We start from the raw sequence: 17144 nt of genomic DNA, 5'->3' as shown, positions 1-17144 counted from the left end.
GGAAGGGTCATAGTTCTGGGACCCGCACAGCACAAACAGTGGGATTTGGGTGATAAAATGGTCTCAGGTTCCCCTGTTCTAAAGAGTTCCACCTCCAGACCTGACCTGTGATGAATAAGGCAAAACTGTGCTAAAAAGAGAGGGATAAGGAGAGAAAATTAACAGTGGTTATCCTATCAGAGAGGAAGAGGGGTGCTGAAGATAACTTTTTTTCTATAAATACTTCTGGGCTGTTTGCCTTTTTTTTTTTTTTTTTTCTTTTCTTTTTTGGCTGCACCAGGTGGCATGTGGGATCTCAGTTCCCCAACCAGGGATCAAACCTGCATCCCTTGCATTGGAAGCATGGATTCTTAACCACTGGACTGCCAGGGAAGTCCTTGAATTTTTTTAACTTCTTAAAAAAAAAATACAGACTTTTCATTGAACCCGGGAAAGAGCGGGCTTCCGTGAAAGCAGGGGGATGAGGGAGCAGTGGTCTGAAAGGGAACCCCAGGCTGTGTGGTTTGTCTGTGGAATCCTGAGCTGTTGGCCCTGAGGAGGAGCAGCCAGTAAACAATGGTCCCACCCTGCCATTGTTTACCAGGGAGGAAGTGGGAGCCACAGGACTCACTCAGCTTGGCAGCAGCAGAACTGAGCCAGAACTAACCCTTCCTGATCTCCCAGCTCAGTGCTCTGTTTTCCATGCTGCTTCCTGAGCACTGGAGGCTTCAATTTCCTGCTGTCCTGCCCAGGCCCATCGCAAGGGCGCCCGTGCGATTGCTGGTGAGCCAGCTGTTTGCCAGACCCTGCTTCCCACACCTCAGTCCCTCCCAGTGCAGGGGTGTGGGTGTGTGTAGAGGCAGCTTGCCTGTCCCCTATTTCCTGTTCTCTTCAGAGTAGCGACTTGGAGGCGGAAACTACAATGATGGCCTCTGTTTACATCCGTTTAAATGACCCAGTGTCCCTCCTGTTTTGCCAGCTCTCACATCACCACCTACTCCGGTCCTTCCTCCTCAGAGCTTGTTTAAGCAGCAGCCATGACTCTGTGTCTTTTTAATCAACCCAGACCCGTATGAGTCACTGAGAGCACTTAAGATAGGGCTTCTTCACCATGAGATGGGTGGCCAGGGGTGGAGAGATAAGTCCTTAAATGAGGGGCCTTGTTCTAGGGGAAAAGTCCTTTCATTTTTGTCAGATCCTCAAAGGAGTCTGTGACCTTTCCCTTCTTAAAAGACCAGGGATTTAGAGAATGAAGTGCAGGTGTGTTTTAGAAAAACCAAAATATGATAACAGCAATTACATGTTCCCTTGTCTTCTCAGTAAGAGTTCAGATAAGCCTGGTGTTTGTGCAGCCTCTCTCGTCCTCAGGATGGGGAGTGGCAGTTGTATTAGGGAGCTGAGATTTCTCTATTTGGTAGACTGAAGTCCAGAAGGGTAAGATGATAGCTTAGGACCCTTGCCCTCTTTGGCATGCCTGCCGGGTAGATGTGCAGATGAACTCTCCACACAGTGATACTGGGGCTCTGTGGTGTGTGGGGTCTGGTGGGGACAAGGAGACGAGGGACAAGGCGGTAGTTTAAGGAGAGATATTATAGTTCTCTTCATGCCTGCCTCTCAGTGAAGCCCTCCTTGGTCTTTGGGATTTGTAGAGATGGCCCTGCACATTCTGGGTCGAGCGCACTCCCTGCCCTGACAGTCTGGTTGTCCTTCTGTGTTGTGGGCATGAGTCTTCAGGGTTTAGAATGGAGCTGTGAGTTGGCCTGTTCTAGAATAGCCTCAAATTCTCTTCTGCCTCCAGGGTATAAGCAGGTGTTAGTGTGGGGCAACAGGGTGTTTACCAGCAGGGGAAAGAATGTGTTTGCTCTTGCTAGTAGGAAAGGACCTCTGATTGGCTTGCTTCTTGGCCAGCCTGAAAACCAAGATGCAGCCATGTGGTATAGTGAGCAGGAGATTAAGCAGGCTTCCTTGTGTTCAAGGCTCCTGAGTTCCTTCTGCCTACAGATGGATAATGTTCGGGATTCCAATGTGGCTCTGAATCCTCTCTCCCTGCACTGTGCCAGACCATCCTACCCCTGACTTTGTAGTTCCATAGGAAGTCATGGATGTCATGGTGGCAATGGGGACAAATGTGGCTCCAGAAACAGAATAGAGGGAGTTCACTGAGGTTCATGCTTGGGGTTGGTACAATCAGTACCACCCTGAAGGTCATGGACAAGAACCAGTGGGAGGATGGGAAGAGACTGTCCATTTGTGTTTTGGTTTGGTGCTTTTTTTTTTTTTCCTGTGTAGACTGGGATCTGTTGAACTGTATTAGATAGTATGTTGTCTCCAACTGAGTGGCTTTTCACTGTTGGGTAGAAGTCTGCCTTGGACAGAGAACCTGTTTGGGAAGAGGAAGGAAGGAAACAGGATGGTCTGGTGGCTACATACCTTTGCTGGAGTGCCAGCTAAGCCATTTGCGGCCCCCTCTGCACGGCAGACCCTCCTGTCACCTAGCTCCTCATCAGCTCCTAACCTGTTACAAAGCTGGACGCCTTCATCTGCAACCCTCCAGAGCAGTGCTACTTCAAGTGCCAGTCTGCAATGAGATGAGAAGCATATTCACCAGAATGTAAAACTTCCCTTCATCAAGAAAAGCTTGTTACAAGAAACTGTTAGCACTAAACTGTGTTTTCTCTGACATAACTGACTTACACTCTGGAGTCATATAAGCTTCCTATCTGTTGACCAACCAGTAACACCACTGGCACATCAGCTAATCTGCAGACCACACTTTGACTAGCAATACTCCAGAGCCACCTCTAGTTCAGACGCAGTTGTTGCGGTCTTTGAACCCCTGTAAGCCGGAAACAGAGAGCCCTGGTTGCAAAGAGCTGCTGGCAGGTCCATCATGCGAGGGCCAGGGTGGGTCACTGGGGGGAGGGGAACACGACCCCAGAGAACAAGTCAAACAGGTGACTAGGTGGCACCTGTGCCAAGGGCAGCTGTCCGCCCCCCTTTCCCTCTTACCACACACAAACTGAAAGAACTAGAGTTGGGGTCCCTCCTGTAGGGCCTTGGTTTTGCCTGATGTTTCTGGCGGCAAGTCAGCCCCACTGAGTTTATTACCCTGTCCTTGCAGAAAAACGGCATACATCAGAGAAGAATTCATTGGTGGTCCTTGTTGTCACTCCTGGATGTGACCAGTTTCCTTCTTTGGGGTCTGTAGAGAACTGTAAGTACCACTTCGTTCCTTGTTCTAGAAGCCAGCACTTGTCTGGAGCTCTAACTCCAGATGGCCTGCCCTCAGTTGCAGATGCTAGGCCTGGAGCCCTCCAGGAGGGTGGGGGACAGGGTCACCAAGTGCCCAGAACCGTCAAAGGAGAGCTTTTCCTGTGCACTCTAACCAGCGTCTGAAGGTTGGCTGTGAACGTCACACTGGCTAATCACTGAGTCCCACGGGACACCTACCTTCTGAACTGAATATAATCCCTCTGGCATTTTAGGAACTTATGCACTTTGTTGGTTTTTCTCTTAGAGACCCTACACTAGAGAGAGAAGGAGTTTTCAGCCATTTGAACTGAGATGAAGCCAAGTCATTTGTCCTGTGGCTGCCCTGAGCAGCAGCATTTGGGGACATCTCAGTGTGCAAAGTGAACATTCAGGTCTTGGCTTCTTCCTCACATTGCTGAGGAAGTAGCTGAAGCTTGGAAACAAAGGGAGAGGGGGGTGACTTCAAAGGCTCTGGGAACATTGTAACCTGGACTCACCCCTCCAAGCATCCCTTTCCCCTTCGTCCTTTGAGCTAAAGCCTGGCAGGAATCCATGTTTCTGGTGGGGAAACTGACCCACAGGGCAGGGGGTGCTTTGCAGAGGATTCCACGCGAGCCTGCCCCTCCTCACACCATTTTCCAGGGCCTCAGAGTCACTGGGTGACCACCCTCCCACTCTGGCCCCAGGCCTGAGTATCAGCCCTGCTCCCTCAGGGAATGCTTCTTCTTTGAAAGAAAAAATGTGTTTGTTTGTTGTTGTTGTTGTTTTTCCCACGGCATACGGGATCTTAGTTCCCTGACCAGGGATCGAACCCGTGCCCCCTGCAGTGGAAGCGCAGTCTTAACCACTGGACCACCAGGAAAGTTCCTTATTGTTGGTTTTTAATCCGAGGTTTTACAGAGAATATGTGATTCTCTGTAATCTGAGGGTAGAAATCCTTAACCTAATGGAATCCTTTCTGTCGTTTCAGACACACTGACCATAAATGATGAGCAGAGTCTCCTCCTCTCCGAGACTGTCTGGGGCGCCCTGCGAGGTAACAAGATGGGGCTGATGCTGGGAGAGAGAAGGATGATGTGGGAAGGTGGGCACTGGTGGGGTGAGGGGCAGGACTGGGGGCCAGGCAAATACCCCCAGCTTAGGAACTTGCTTTATGGAGAGCAGTTGGAGTATTTCCTCAACTCCCTGCAGGGAGTGTTCTCCTCACCGCTGCCTCCAGCAGCTGGCAGGTGTCACAGCCTGTGCAGCGACAGCCACTCCCCTGGCAGGCACTCTGGGAAGCAGAGGGAGTCCCTGCAGGTGGATGGCAGGCACCAGCAGGGGCAGGCGGCTGGGGAGAGGAGCCCACCCTGCCACGCACACAGTTTGTTCAGCTCTCACCACGGACCCAAGATTGGAAGGGCTCTTTAAAAAGGAAATCTACATCAAAATAAAGAGATAAATGTCAAAAAAGAGGTAAACAGTGATAAAATGAGGACTTTGCTAGCCAACGGGCGATAGGCCCCTGCCCTTCCTCCTGGTCCACTGAGAAGGTATTTGGTCCCTAGACACAGACTTAGCCAAACACTTCCACCCGTTTTGGTAAGAGCTCTGCCGGTGAATGAGGGAAGTTCTCACTGAACTCCAAACCTTGTTTCAGTTTGTCTTTATTCCCTAGCCCCTCCTCCCCTCCCCTGCGTTTTGGAGAAACAGCATGCTGACTCCCCTTTCTGCCCTCTTGTACATTTTGTGTGGGTGTTAACAATTAGTCAGGTTAAAGTGGGGAGTTCTGGGACCCCAAGTGCCAGGCGTCAACGTCAGACTGGAGAGAAGCCCAAATGGTACACTGGAAGTTGGCCTCAAAGGAGGTGCTCAGTGACCCCAAAGGTCTCACAGATTTTTAAATTCTGAAAATTTAGGATTCTGGCAATCTTTTACAGGGCTTCTGCTGGGTTTGTAGAAGTGAGGGCCCAGCTGTTGAGAACATCTAGTGCTCTGGACACAGCATGCCTGCCCTTGGGCCTCACCGGAATCTAGGAGTCTGTGTCCAGTCTCCTGGGGTAGTTGCTACCTGCCAGATCTCAGCTCCCTATAGTTGGTTCTACTCTCAGGGTCTGAAGAGGAAAAGTGGATGTTTCTTTGTCTTTGGGGTCCAGCTGTGGACCCACAAGTTTATGATCTCGTTGAGTTTATGAAACTCAAGTTTATGATCACATTCTCACAATTCAAAGTGAAGAGGCAGCAGGTTGGAGGCCCCCTTTTATCAGCTCCCTTAGCTCCTAATGAGTATTATCCCCTGAACTATTTATCCCCTTGTGAGCTGGCTTGTCCTTTCATATGTCCTCATAGGCCCCAGCTGTTGAGAGCATTTAATGCTCTGGCCTCTCTTCTTAATATCTTTGTGAATTCAAGACTTAGGGTTTATAGATATGAGGCATGTGGGTGAGTGTATTGCTAGGAGGGGCACAAACCCCCTTACACTGCCCGCTTCCAAAATAAAAGACAGTAAAATCGATACTGGCTTCCTATTGTCCCCCTTTTCTAGCTGTTGAGAAGCATGCAGCTTACACTAGATTTCATTTCACTGTATGCCCAAGCACTGTGCTCTGCCACATAGGAACCTTCCAGATGGTTCTAACTCTTTACCCACCTCCCTAAGTCTTTACATCCGCCTTTCTACTTCCCTAGGTCTGGAGACATTTAGCCAGCTTATATGGAGATCTCCTGAGGGCACGGTGAGTGTGGGCCTTCAAAAAGGGCTCTTCTTAAATCTCTGGCATTTGCTCCCAATATTGAGAGTCCTGGAAATACCTTCTTTTGCCTAAAACAGAGTCCTAGTGGCTTGAGATGGTCCCAAAAAGAGTATTCACAGAGATAATGGGTGGAAACTGGTTTGGTAGATTTTGCCAGTTGGGGTATAACTTAGTTCCCCTGAATCATTATTGAGCAATGACCCTGAGACCACACTGCTTTGAACATATTGAGTCAGTGAGAATTTGGTACATATGAGCTGAGTGGTGTGTGGGACAGCTGCATTGGCTGGCAGGGGAAAGTTACTCTCTGGAGAGGTACATGCTTATGGTCATTCATTTGGAGGTGTGGGGTGTTTGTGGAGATAGTTACCCTGAAGAACTGTCAGCTGGTTGGGTTTTCAGGGATCTCAGAAGACTTTTCTCATCCCCCTCTACCCCACTGGTGAATTGCCTTAGACTCCTGACATGTTCAATGTTTGGTCCACACAGTTCTATGTCAACAAGACGGATATTGAGGACTTCCCTCGCTTCCCTCACCGGGGCTTGTTGCTGGATACGTCTCGCCATTACCTGCCACTGGCTAGCATCCTGGACACTCTGGTACACAGGCCTTAAGGCTTTCTTTGCCCTTAGGATTCTGGGGTGATGGGACAACAGATAGATCTGGTGCCATATTCTTAAGGAGTTACAGAGAGCATTTATGTAACTTTATGGGTTCCTGGGAAAAATGTAAAAGATGACCTGCTCCAAGATTCAAAAAAATACGAGTGATTTAAGCGTACCCCGCTGGCTACTGAGGACCACTGTCCAGGCCATCTCCAGTGACAGAGGAGGTGGGTTGGGGAATTGGCTTCTCTGAACAAGGGCAGCTATCTTTAGTTAGTATAAAGTCTTAGGAAAGAGATGTTCAGGAGCCTTAGCTGAGGATGATCCTAACTGTCTAGAATTTGATGGGCAGTCTTAGCTGACAGTTACCCATCTGACTTACATGTCTAAGTATTCCTTTGGTGTTCTGATGGAACCAGAGAAGTGGACATCTACCAGTCTTGACATCTGAGATTTATGGCTTATAAGGCTATTAAATTCACAACAGACCTCACAGTTTTGGATAAACACTAGTCCGACAACCCAAACCAAGTGGCAAGAGGAAATATTAGTTTCCACGGTCTTGTGGGACTTCCTGATCCCAAGGTACCACAGAGCTGCAGCCCTTCTCCCAGTGTGACTGTAACTCATCCCCACAGAGGAGATACTGCTCTGTCAGCCGTCTTTGGATGTTCAGGGTCTTCCCCTTCCCTCCATGGCAGGCACAACCTGATGGGAAGGTCTGATACAGAGAACCTGTGAACACTTAGCAAGAAGCTGGGGCAGGTTGAGCCTGGGAAAGTGTGTGGCGTGGCCTGCCACGCTTGGGGCCAAAGCTGGAGAAGTTGTACTGGGTTCACAGTGTGTGCTCTGACCTATAGGATGTCATGGCGTACAATAAATTCAACGTTTTCCACTGGCATCTGGTCGATGACTCTTCTTTCCCATACGAGAGCTTCACTTTTCCAGAACTCACCAAAAAGGTATGTTTCGATTTTACCCAAACCAAGTTGATGGCTTGAAGTCTGACTCTGGCTATGGCCCTGCTAGCAAAGGACATCAGCCCTCCTCCTAACCAGCCAGTTTAAGGGACACACTCACATATAGGAGAAGGGCACTGGCTTTGGAGTCAGGTTCAAGTCTAAACTGTACCATTAATTTCCTCTGTGACCTTCAGGAGAGAATCTTTCCTGGTCCTATTTTTTTATTTATTAATATTTTGTTAGCTGGGTATAATAACTACCTTATTTGTCTCACTGGCATCATGGCACTGAAATAAGACAATGAACGGACAGCTTGTGGGAAATTATGATACAGTTCCTTGAAGACAGCACCTGATATCAACAGGCTGTGGGTTGGTTTTCTTTCTTTTTTAAAAATAATTTTATGCATTTATTTTTGGTTGTGCTGGGTCTTCATTGCTGTGTGGGCTTTCTCTAATTGTGGCGAGCAGAGGTTACTCCATGGTTGCGGTGCGTGGGCTTCTCATTGCAGTGGCTTCTCTTTTTGCAGAGCACAGGTTCTAGGCATGCAGGTTTCAATAGTTGCAGCTCGCAGGCTCCAGAACACGGGTTCAGCAGTTGTGGCACCCAGGCTTAGTTGCTCGGAGGCATATGGGTTCTTCTTGGACCAGGGATCGAACCCGGGTCCCCTACATTGGCAGGTGGATTCTTATCTACTCTGCCACCAGGGAAGCCCTGTGGGCAGATTTTCTGATATCCAGGGGGGCCTGAAGCCATTTTGAATATCCTCTCCTCTGCTAACCTTCAGGAAATGGGATCCTGAATGTGTTTTGTGCCTTTCAGGGGTCCTACAACCCTGCTACCCACATCTACACAGCACAGGATGTGAAGGAGGTGATTGAATATGCGCGGCTTCGGGGTATCCGGGTGCTGGCAGAGTTTGACACTCCTGGCCACACTCTGTCCTGGGGGCCAGGTAAGAATCATGTCTGCAGTTGGAGGGAGTCCACTAATTCCCTTCAATGGGGAGTTAGGATGTTGACTCTTGGATGTAGCATGCCCCAGCCTTGGTCTCTGGAAGAATATTTTCCATCAACTTCTTCCATGGGAATTTAGATAGGCAGAATTTACTTTGGGCGAAAGAAGACACTTCTTACTATTAAAACATGGGCAAATTCTTCTCAGATGTCCTTGCCTGATAATGCCCTTGTAGGTCATTGTGCCCAGAGTGGAAGAAAGATTTTGCCAGTCTGTCTAGATCAGGCTCTCTGCTTTTCTGCTGGCAGACTACGTGAGGAGAGCACGCTCTGGGAGCAAGGGTGACCCCAGTGGAAGAATGTGTCAAGGCAGCAGGAGTGTGTGACAGTTGTCTGGGTATGATCTGTGGACATGTATTTCTTTGATTGTCACTAAATGCTTATGTCAGTGATTGTCTGAGTGCTCCTGAGGGAATGTCTATGAACATGATGGTCATCATGTATCTGACTATACGTGGGGTTTGTGTATTTCTGACACTAGCTTCAGATTCTCTATTGCCTTAGGTGTCCCTGGATTATTAACTCCTTGCTACTCTGGGTCTCACCCCTCTGGCACCTTTGGGCCAGTGAATCCGGCTCTCAACAACACCTACGAGTTCATGAGCACATTCTTCTTGGAGATCAGTACTGTTTTCCCAGACTTTTACCTGCACCTTGGAGGAGATGAGGTTGATTTCACCTGCTGGTATGAGCCCTATGACCTCCCATCCTGGCCTACTCAGAGGAGATGTTTGCCCTGAAGAAGCTGTGTTTCAGGTGCTCCTCAGCTGTCTATCCAGATGGCTCAGGCCTTCGGCCTTTCCTCTCTCCACCTACCAAGAGGCCCTACCTGGTCTTGGCAAGTCTATGATCTTGTCATAGTCTTGAGATATTGACAGAAAAACCACCTCCAGGCACAGAATTGTCTTGGAAAGATCAGGATAGAGAAAAATAGTCCCTGCTTTTGATAGTTTAAAACAGTCTGATTGAAGAGGCAGGACACATGAATTTGAGGCTAATATATATTAGTATTAAATTATAAGGTTCCAGCCCTCAGATTTCCTTAGCTCAAAAGAGGCTGAGAGGCTTCTTGGAGAAATGGGAACTAGAGCTGGATCTGGGGAAAGAGTGGAGGAGAGAGAAAAAATAAAATGTAGACATTGTGTAGCAAGGGAGCTGCCATGGGTGACAGACAGCAGTCTTGTGTATACACTTGGAATAAAGAATAAACATTAAGGAAAAAGCAGGATATGCCCAGGGTGTGGGAGGTAAGAGACGGAAACCAGAATCCAGTGTGCCCGCGTCAAGACCTCAGAGCCTTATGTCATGGCCCAGAGAGACTGAGATGTGTTCTCTTTGGAAGTGAACTTGAAGCTCTTCAGGTCCAAGCTTAGCCTTTCTTGGCCTATATCAGTGGTCCCCTTTCACTTAGCTTTTTCAGCCATACTCCCCAAAGTTGTGGCCTCTTGAGATCCTCAGTTGATTGGTTTTTCAGATGAAGAAAAAAAAAAAGTTGTGGGAGGCCAGGTGACAAATCCCCAAGCTTTGGGCTTTGAGGATGTCAAAAGAATTAATCTTCATTTTCTCTTGGGATTCAGGAAGTCCAACCCAGATATCCAGGCCTTTATGAAGAAGAAAGGCTTTGGTGATGACTTCAAGAAGCTGGAATCCTTCTACATCCAGACGTGAGGACGTAGCGGGAGTGGGCAGTCACCCTCCTTCAGAGTCCTCACTTTCCATAGCAGGGCCAGGCCCTGCTGGACCATTTTCTGGGCCCCTGAAGGGGTCCTCTGTCCTGTCCTTTCTGGTTGGAGTGGTCGGTTCCCAACTGGTCAGACTGGAATGGGCCCCTAGCCAGGCTCTGCCCCCAGGGCACTGGCACCAGTAGCTCAGAGCCTCTCGGAACTGAGCAAACACTCTCTGTACTCTCTAGGCTACTGGACATTGTCTCTGCCTATGGCAAGGGCTACGTGGTGTGGCAGGAGGTGTTTGATAATAAAGTAAAGGTGAGCCTGGGGCAGAGAAGAGGTGCTCCCCTCAGGGCCTCCCTCTTCTCTCCCATCCTTTCCCTGCTTCTGCATGGATACAGAGCTCTGAGCCCTGAGTGTGGGTGTCAGAGCCTCCATTTGTCTTCCCTCACTATGAACCGATTGAGTTACTTGTGCTGCTAGGTTACTTGGGATTCCTGAAACTGGCATGATGGGTTGGGTTTTCATTCCTGTGTCATAGACTAGGATCTTCCAGACCTGGGAGCAGGGCTATCTTCTCCTTCATCATCAACTAGTAAGATCCCACCTTCCTGCCACATCATGGGCTCTGCAGGAACCACATCCCATCTTCAGACACATCTGGAGATACTTGGACATAACAGCCCCTGATGAGTTTTCTAGGCCCCACTGCTTGCCTCTGTTAGTTCACTGCTGGGGTTACTGTCTCAGTGTAGACAGGACAGCTGCAGAGGGGTTAGGGGAGGAGGCAGCACGGAGCTCTCCTAGGGCCTTTGGGGGCCTTGGCCTCTGCACTGGGCTAGAAGTTCAGTGGCTAGGGGTCACAGAGAAATGCTTTGCTGCTGGGGAGCAGAGGGGGCTCACAGCCCCCTGGCCTGGGCTGCTTGCATGGCCCGGGAACCTCTGTGCCATTTGACCTTTTGTGACAGGTTCGGCCAGACACAATCATCCAGGTATGGCGAGAAGAGATACCAGTAAAATACGTGAAGGAGTTGGCACTGGTCACCAGAGCTGGCTTTCGGGCCCTGCTTTCTGCCCCCTGGTACCTGAACCATATAACTTATGGCCCTGACTGGAAGGAGATCTACCTGGTGGAGCCCCTGGCATTTGAAGGTAAACAGGGAGCTCTCCTTGCTGCCAAAGCAGCTGGGGGAGAGAAGGAGAGTTGGACATTTCAGATCAGCAGATGAAATGGCCTGAGGAGAGGACCACGTTGGGAAGGTGGCTGAGGCCTGTCTTTGCTTGTTTTCCCTCAGGTAGCCCTGAGCAGAAGGCCCTGGTGATTGGCGGAGAGGCCTGTATGTGGGGAGAGTATGTGGACAGCACAAACCTGGTCCCCAGGCTCTGGTAAGGGCTTTCTGGGGGTGTGGAGGGTTGGGCTTGTGGCATGGGCTCTCCCTCCCAGGCTCAGTCCCCTCCAGCCACCACCAGCCAAGTGCCGTCCTCAGGCCTGGGAGAGAAGGGGCCTCGCGCTGTTGCTTCTGTTTGTGTGGAACAGTCCTCTCCTGCCTGACTTCTGTATTTGCGCCTGCAGCCCATTAGGTGTGTCACATGGAGACTGTTGGGCTTCCCTGGGGGCTCAGTGGTAAAGAATCTGCCTGCAATGCAGGAAAACTTGGTTTGGTCCCTGGGTTAGGAAGATCCCCTGGAGAAGGAAATGGCAACCCACTCCAGTATTCTTGCCTGGGAAATCCCATGGACAGAGGGGCCTGACAAGGTACAGTCCATGGGGTCACAAAAGAGTTAGACGTGACTCGGACGTGACAACTAACCAACAACATGGAGATCGTTGTCCCCACTTCACACACAGGGATAAGGAGGTCTGGAGAGCACGTTGAGAGAATTTTGTTTTCGGGATGGCTCAGGATCCAGCCCTGAGACGCCCAGTCTCTGTACTAAGACTCCTCTCTGCTGTCTCCTCAGAGTGCTGCTACCCCTCAGCAAGCTTGGGGGCTGTGTAGAGTTTACATTTTGAGAACAGCTGCCGCCACCGCCATCAATAACTGTTTACAATGCCTTTCAGACGGACTGTGGTCCCTGTGTCTTTGGGAGAGGAGGAGGGATCACTATCCTCATTTTACTGAAGATGAAGCGGGGCCCTGGCAGTCCTGGGGAGCCCTCCAGTGAGCTGCCACTCTGATTAAAGTGTCGGTCACATCCCTCGGCCCCGAGCTAGTCCGGGGTGCCTAAACAAGAGGCTGTGGGTGTCCAGCACCCTTGCAGGGAACCCAGAGCCCAAACGGGGTGCCCCTCTCCTTTCCGCAGGCCTAGAGCAGGGGCTGTTGCCGAGAGGCTGTGGAGCAACAAGATGGTGTCCAACCTGGACTTTGCCTTTAAACGTCTGGCACACTTCCGCTGTGAGCTGCTGAGGTGAGCAGGCCATGGGCAGATCTGGGGCTGGGGATCCCTTCCTGACAGGAAGAGAGCACTGATAATAGCTAACACGTGCAGAAGTGTGTTGAGGGGGCAAGCCCTGTGCTCAGCCCTCTGCTGACACTGCTTCATTCAGTCTTCGCCACAGCCCTATCAGGGGATGGAGTTTTTATCCCCATTTCAGAGGCAGGCAGCTGAGGCACAGAGAAGTTCAGTAACTTGCCCAAAGTTGCTCACAACCAGGACTTGAACTGCCTTCACTGTCTGTGCTCTTATCCATGGCCGTGCTCTTATGGGTTCTCATGACACCCATGTCCCAGTTGGGATGGGCCTGCGTAAGAGGGTCAGTTCCCTGGTTCATTCATTGACTTGGTTTTGAGACTCTGGGGAAACAGCTTCATAGAGAGCAGAGTCCCAGGCTGAGAGCCAGGCATGTGGGGTCTAAGCCTCTACTGTCTAATTTACTGGGTGACTTGGAGCGAGTTCCTTACCATCTCTGAGCAGATAACTTATTTGGATAATAAAGGAGGCATGTCTCGAGGTGCACTAAAGAGATCGGTCAGGTCCTGGAACTGGTGAGGCTGAGATTTCATGCCCACACCCTGTGGATGGGCTGGACAGTGCCTTGGTGCCCCCTTAGAGCCATTAATGGGGGCTCAGTGGGCCAAGAGCACTGGGCACATTGTAGGCATCCACCTTTTTTCTCAAGAGGCTGAGTGATTTGGGGCTGGGGCACAGAAGCAGGGAGGCATTCCTCAAGATTCCGAGGTGTCCCTGTGTCAGGATCACTGAGGCACCCGATCCAGATGGCAGATTCTCGCAACACACAGCCCCACCCCAGCAAGAATCTCTGGAAGCGAGACCCCGAGGAATTTTGGTGTCTAGTGACAGCGTGAAATCCACTGAACTGGGGGAAGGGGAGACTGTTGATTGTGGTGGAGAAGATGTTGCTGGATCCTAAAACTAACTGCCTTCGAGGACTCACGGTACCTGTTTCTTAACATCCTCTTGCAGGCGTGGTGTCCAGGCCCAGCCCCTCAGCGTAGGCTACTGTGACATGGAGTTTGAACAAACCTGAGCAAGTAGCCCCCGGCACCAAGGAGGGTACTGGCCCGAGGAGAGCGGAAGCGGGGCCAGGCTTCCACTGCACCCCGCCCGGGGGATGCAGCCCCTTGCCCACGTGCCCCTGTGCCTAGAGACAAGGGGGCTGGTGCTGGCGCTGGCGTCCAATAAAGAGTGATGTGGCGTTTTTCTATAACCAACATGGATTACCTGTGTGGAAACACATGTGAGTGGCCCTAGGGAAGGGGAACTGCCAGGACTGGCCTTCTGCTCCTAAGGGTGATAGGCTCAGTGGGGCCCAGCCAGCGTGGGCTCAGTATCTGCCCCTGGAGGGATCTTGTAAGTTGAGGGCTGGGAACGAAACTTGTATCCTCCGTGCCGTCCTACCCTGCCTGAGTTTTGATGCCTCTCCTAGCTCACCAGAGTCCAGACACACACCCCATCCTTAGACTCGTCACCTGGACCCCTGAGGCTTCTGTACATGGAACACAACAGCACAGGCGACCGAAGCAGTCCCAGAAGCGGCAGGGGCCCCAGCCCAACCTGGGCACAGAACAGCCCCGCCCCATGCAGATCACGAACCGCCCTCCCCAGAGCTTTTCTTCTACTTTAGGTTTCTTGTTACTTCCATTTCATGCAACCATTATTAAATATTGAACACATACTATGATCTTGGCACTGTGGTAGGTGGTTAAATTTGAAGGACTTAGTCCCCAGAGGCCCTGGTACACTCCCCAAAATGCCAGCAACCTCCACCCCTCCTCCCACCCATTTTCAATCCAGTAGCATCTTCTCCGAGAACTGCTGGCACAGCTGAGACCATGTGAGGAAAGCCCCTGGAGGACCAAGAGGTGGGTGTGTGGCTCTGGAAGAGTCTTTGCACCAGTGACCAGTCTTCCGTAGGAAGAAATGGCTCATGGACCCAGACTGCCCCCTAAAGGTGTCATGTTCAGAAGTGACAGTGCAGCCCAGAATCCGGGCCAGCAGTGCACAGCAGCTGTTTCAGATGTGGATTTCTTTGACCATTTTTAAGTTCTTTTACCTGGTCCTGGGCTGGAAGGACAATGGAGAGGTACAGACATTTCTTTCAGAAAGTTTCCAATCTCGTGGATACAGAAAGTTGAGGAAGGCAGGCCTGAAAAGGGATCTCAGTAAAATTTGGTCCTTAAATAGCATCCTTCAGTTCCTTGCTCATGCTCCTTTGGGGACCTGACTGAATGTGCACCAATCAGGCCTTCTTGCACTATTACTATAGGGACAGGCTGCGCACCTTCTACCTGAAGAATTCATAGGGAAAGCTGAGCTCGGGGCTCTGGCCTGGAGAGAAACAAGTTAAGCTCTACTATCTGTGCCTACTAAAGGAGCACCTTACTCTCTATTACACGGAGAAACATTTGGGGAGTTCCCAGGCAAGGACCCTGTAGAAATGCTGCTATACTTCAAGTGCCCCTTCTTGATCATAATTGGAATATTGCTATTGTTTGGTATAATATTTAATAAAAAGACAGTAAATTTTAGGTCTCAAGTCAATGAAGGAAGAGGCCATGAAAATAGCTGTACTAAAGCAGTAAGATTCTATGATTTCTTACTCCTCTTATAAATATTTTCTTTAATGTTGTCATTTTTTTTACAAATTAAAAAAAAATCAGTATTGTGCTGATCCCCACCCTCCACCAATGTATCTCTGCCCACCTCCCCCCACCGCCGCTGATCATGAGAACATTTACCTGAAGGTCATCATCCCCAACCTCCACCAGTGCATCTCTGGGCCCCCTGATCATGAAAGCATTTATGGGAAGGTCATCATTCCCAACCTCCACCAGTGCATCTCTGGGCCCCTTGATTATGAGAGCATTTACTGGAGGGTCATCATCCCCAGCCTCCACTAGTGCATCTCTGGGCCCCCTGATGATGAGAGCATTTACCAGAAGGTCATCATCCCTAACCTCCACCAGTGCATCTCTGGACCCCTAATCATGATAGCATTTACCTGAAGGTCATCATCAGACCCTGAACTGCTGACAGGATAGAGGGAGTACCTGTGGAACTGCCCGCTCAGTTCCAATGCCCAAAGTCACTGCTCCTCCTCCTCATTGCCCTTTACCTGTCCCACCCTGCTCCGGGCCAGGCTCCTCTGGCCTGCTTGTGTTCTCTGTACACCACCAGGGGGCGGGAAAATGCCTGGACTGATTTCCTGGCTCTAGTTATCTTTGGGTACAAAGAGTCGGCCCGTGCTGCTCTCTGAAATCTCCTAAGGATGCAAAGCCTCCCCAGTAGGAATAAAGTGAAGGAGCAAATGGAGGCTGAGAAGACATTCAGCTCGCCCTCTCTCGGGCAGGAGTTGGGGCAGTGTGCCAGGTGTCCCTCACTTCTTAGAAACGTGGTGTTTTGAGGTGTACCTCAGTGGATCAGTGTAGGGATAGGATAGTGGAGGACTTGGGAGCCTGGTTGCTCCATAGCACTAGAGATGAGGGACATAGCAAGGGGTGAGGAAAGCTGAAAGATACTGGGGAAAGGTGAAAAAAGGATTATATGATACAGATTGAATTTAATTTATATCAGTGTAGATGAACATACCTAGTGGCAACATTGCTAGCTCTCTAAAGTTTAGATTTTTATCAATAGTTTTTGTCAATATCACTTATCAATCAGTACAGGCTGTGAAAATTGTATTTCATGTACTTTTTTTCCTACTAAGAAAGAAAATAAGTAGGAATTGTCTTTGTCTTAAAATCATTCCGTTTTTCCTTTATAAATAAACTTTGAAAGTTTGAAAATCTGTGTCCTTTATATCATTAATAAATATAGAATATAAATACATATTAACTAACTTCAGTGAAACATTTACTTGTTGATTTTTTTCAACACTGTTCACTCTTAACTATATATAAATCTTCACAATTGTTTTTAAAATCCTTGCTGATACAGCCTTGTGTGTGTACGTGTGTGTGTGTTTCATGCATTTTTCAGTGAGATTTTTGAAAATGTCTATGAACCTTGTTTTATTTTCACAGTAATTACTGTATTCTAACCATATCCATGTTGGGTCTTCCGTACCACAGTAAGAACTTTTATTTAAGTATTTCAAATGTGTCAAACAGAAAATTGTAGGGAATAACATAATAAACACAGTATAACCATACTACTCAGCTTTATCACATCTCAATAGTTGCATCTGCTTTAAATTTATGTTATTTTTAAGAGATGAAACATATATGTCCCCCACTTCCAGTTCCACTCTCCTGCTTCCCAAAATAACCACTTTCTAGATTTTATTTTAAATCTTATTTCCTCTGGAAATCTGATACTTAGCTATGATTTTTCTTCATTATTAATAAATTCTTTATGGCTCACTTCATAGCAAATTAGGAAGGGACATTTTGGAACCCACTCAGAAAAGGGGTTTGTGTGTGTGTCTACTCAGAAAAGGGGTGTGTGTATGTGTGTGTAGACAGA

At 49.2% G+C, this 17144-nt stretch overlaps 1 protein-coding gene across 1 annotated transcript in view; it reads left to right on the top strand.

Moving 5' to 3' along the window:
- Window positions 1–13884, top strand: part of HEXA (hexosaminidase subunit alpha) — a 31586-nt gene extending 17702 nt beyond the window's left edge. The window contains exons 2-14 of the mRNA XM_019968234.2: window positions 3101–3193; window positions 4202–4267; window positions 5899–5945; window positions 6453–6563; window positions 7430–7531; window positions 8354–8486; window positions 9052–9232; window positions 10125–10211; window positions 10460–10532; window positions 11183–11366; window positions 11510–11600; window positions 12519–12623; window positions 13641–13884. Coding sequence (XP_019823793.2) covers window positions 3101–3193; window positions 4202–4267; window positions 5899–5945; window positions 6453–6563; window positions 7430–7531; window positions 8354–8486; window positions 9052–9232; window positions 10125–10211; window positions 10460–10532; window positions 11183–11366; window positions 11510–11600; window positions 12519–12623; window positions 13641–13704 — 1337 coding nt within the window. The 3' untranslated portion in view covers window positions 13705–13884. The remainder of the gene's footprint in view (window positions 1–3100; window positions 3194–4201; window positions 4268–5898; window positions 5946–6452; window positions 6564–7429; window positions 7532–8353; window positions 8487–9051; window positions 9233–10124; window positions 10212–10459; window positions 10533–11182; window positions 11367–11509; window positions 11601–12518; window positions 12624–13640) is intronic.
- The last annotated feature ends 3260 nt before the right edge of the window (window positions 13885–17144 follow it).

The sequence above is a fragment of the Bos indicus genome, chromosome 10, assembly GCF_029378745.1.
Source record: "Bos indicus isolate NIAB-ARS_2022 breed Sahiwal x Tharparkar chromosome 10, NIAB-ARS_B.indTharparkar_mat_pri_1.0, whole genome shotgun sequence".
Classification (NCBI taxonomy): Eukaryota; Metazoa; Chordata; class Mammalia; order Artiodactyla; family Bovidae; genus Bos; species Bos indicus.
Note: the sequence above shows the minus strand (reverse complement) of the source record. Positions and strands in the feature narration are given on the sequence as shown.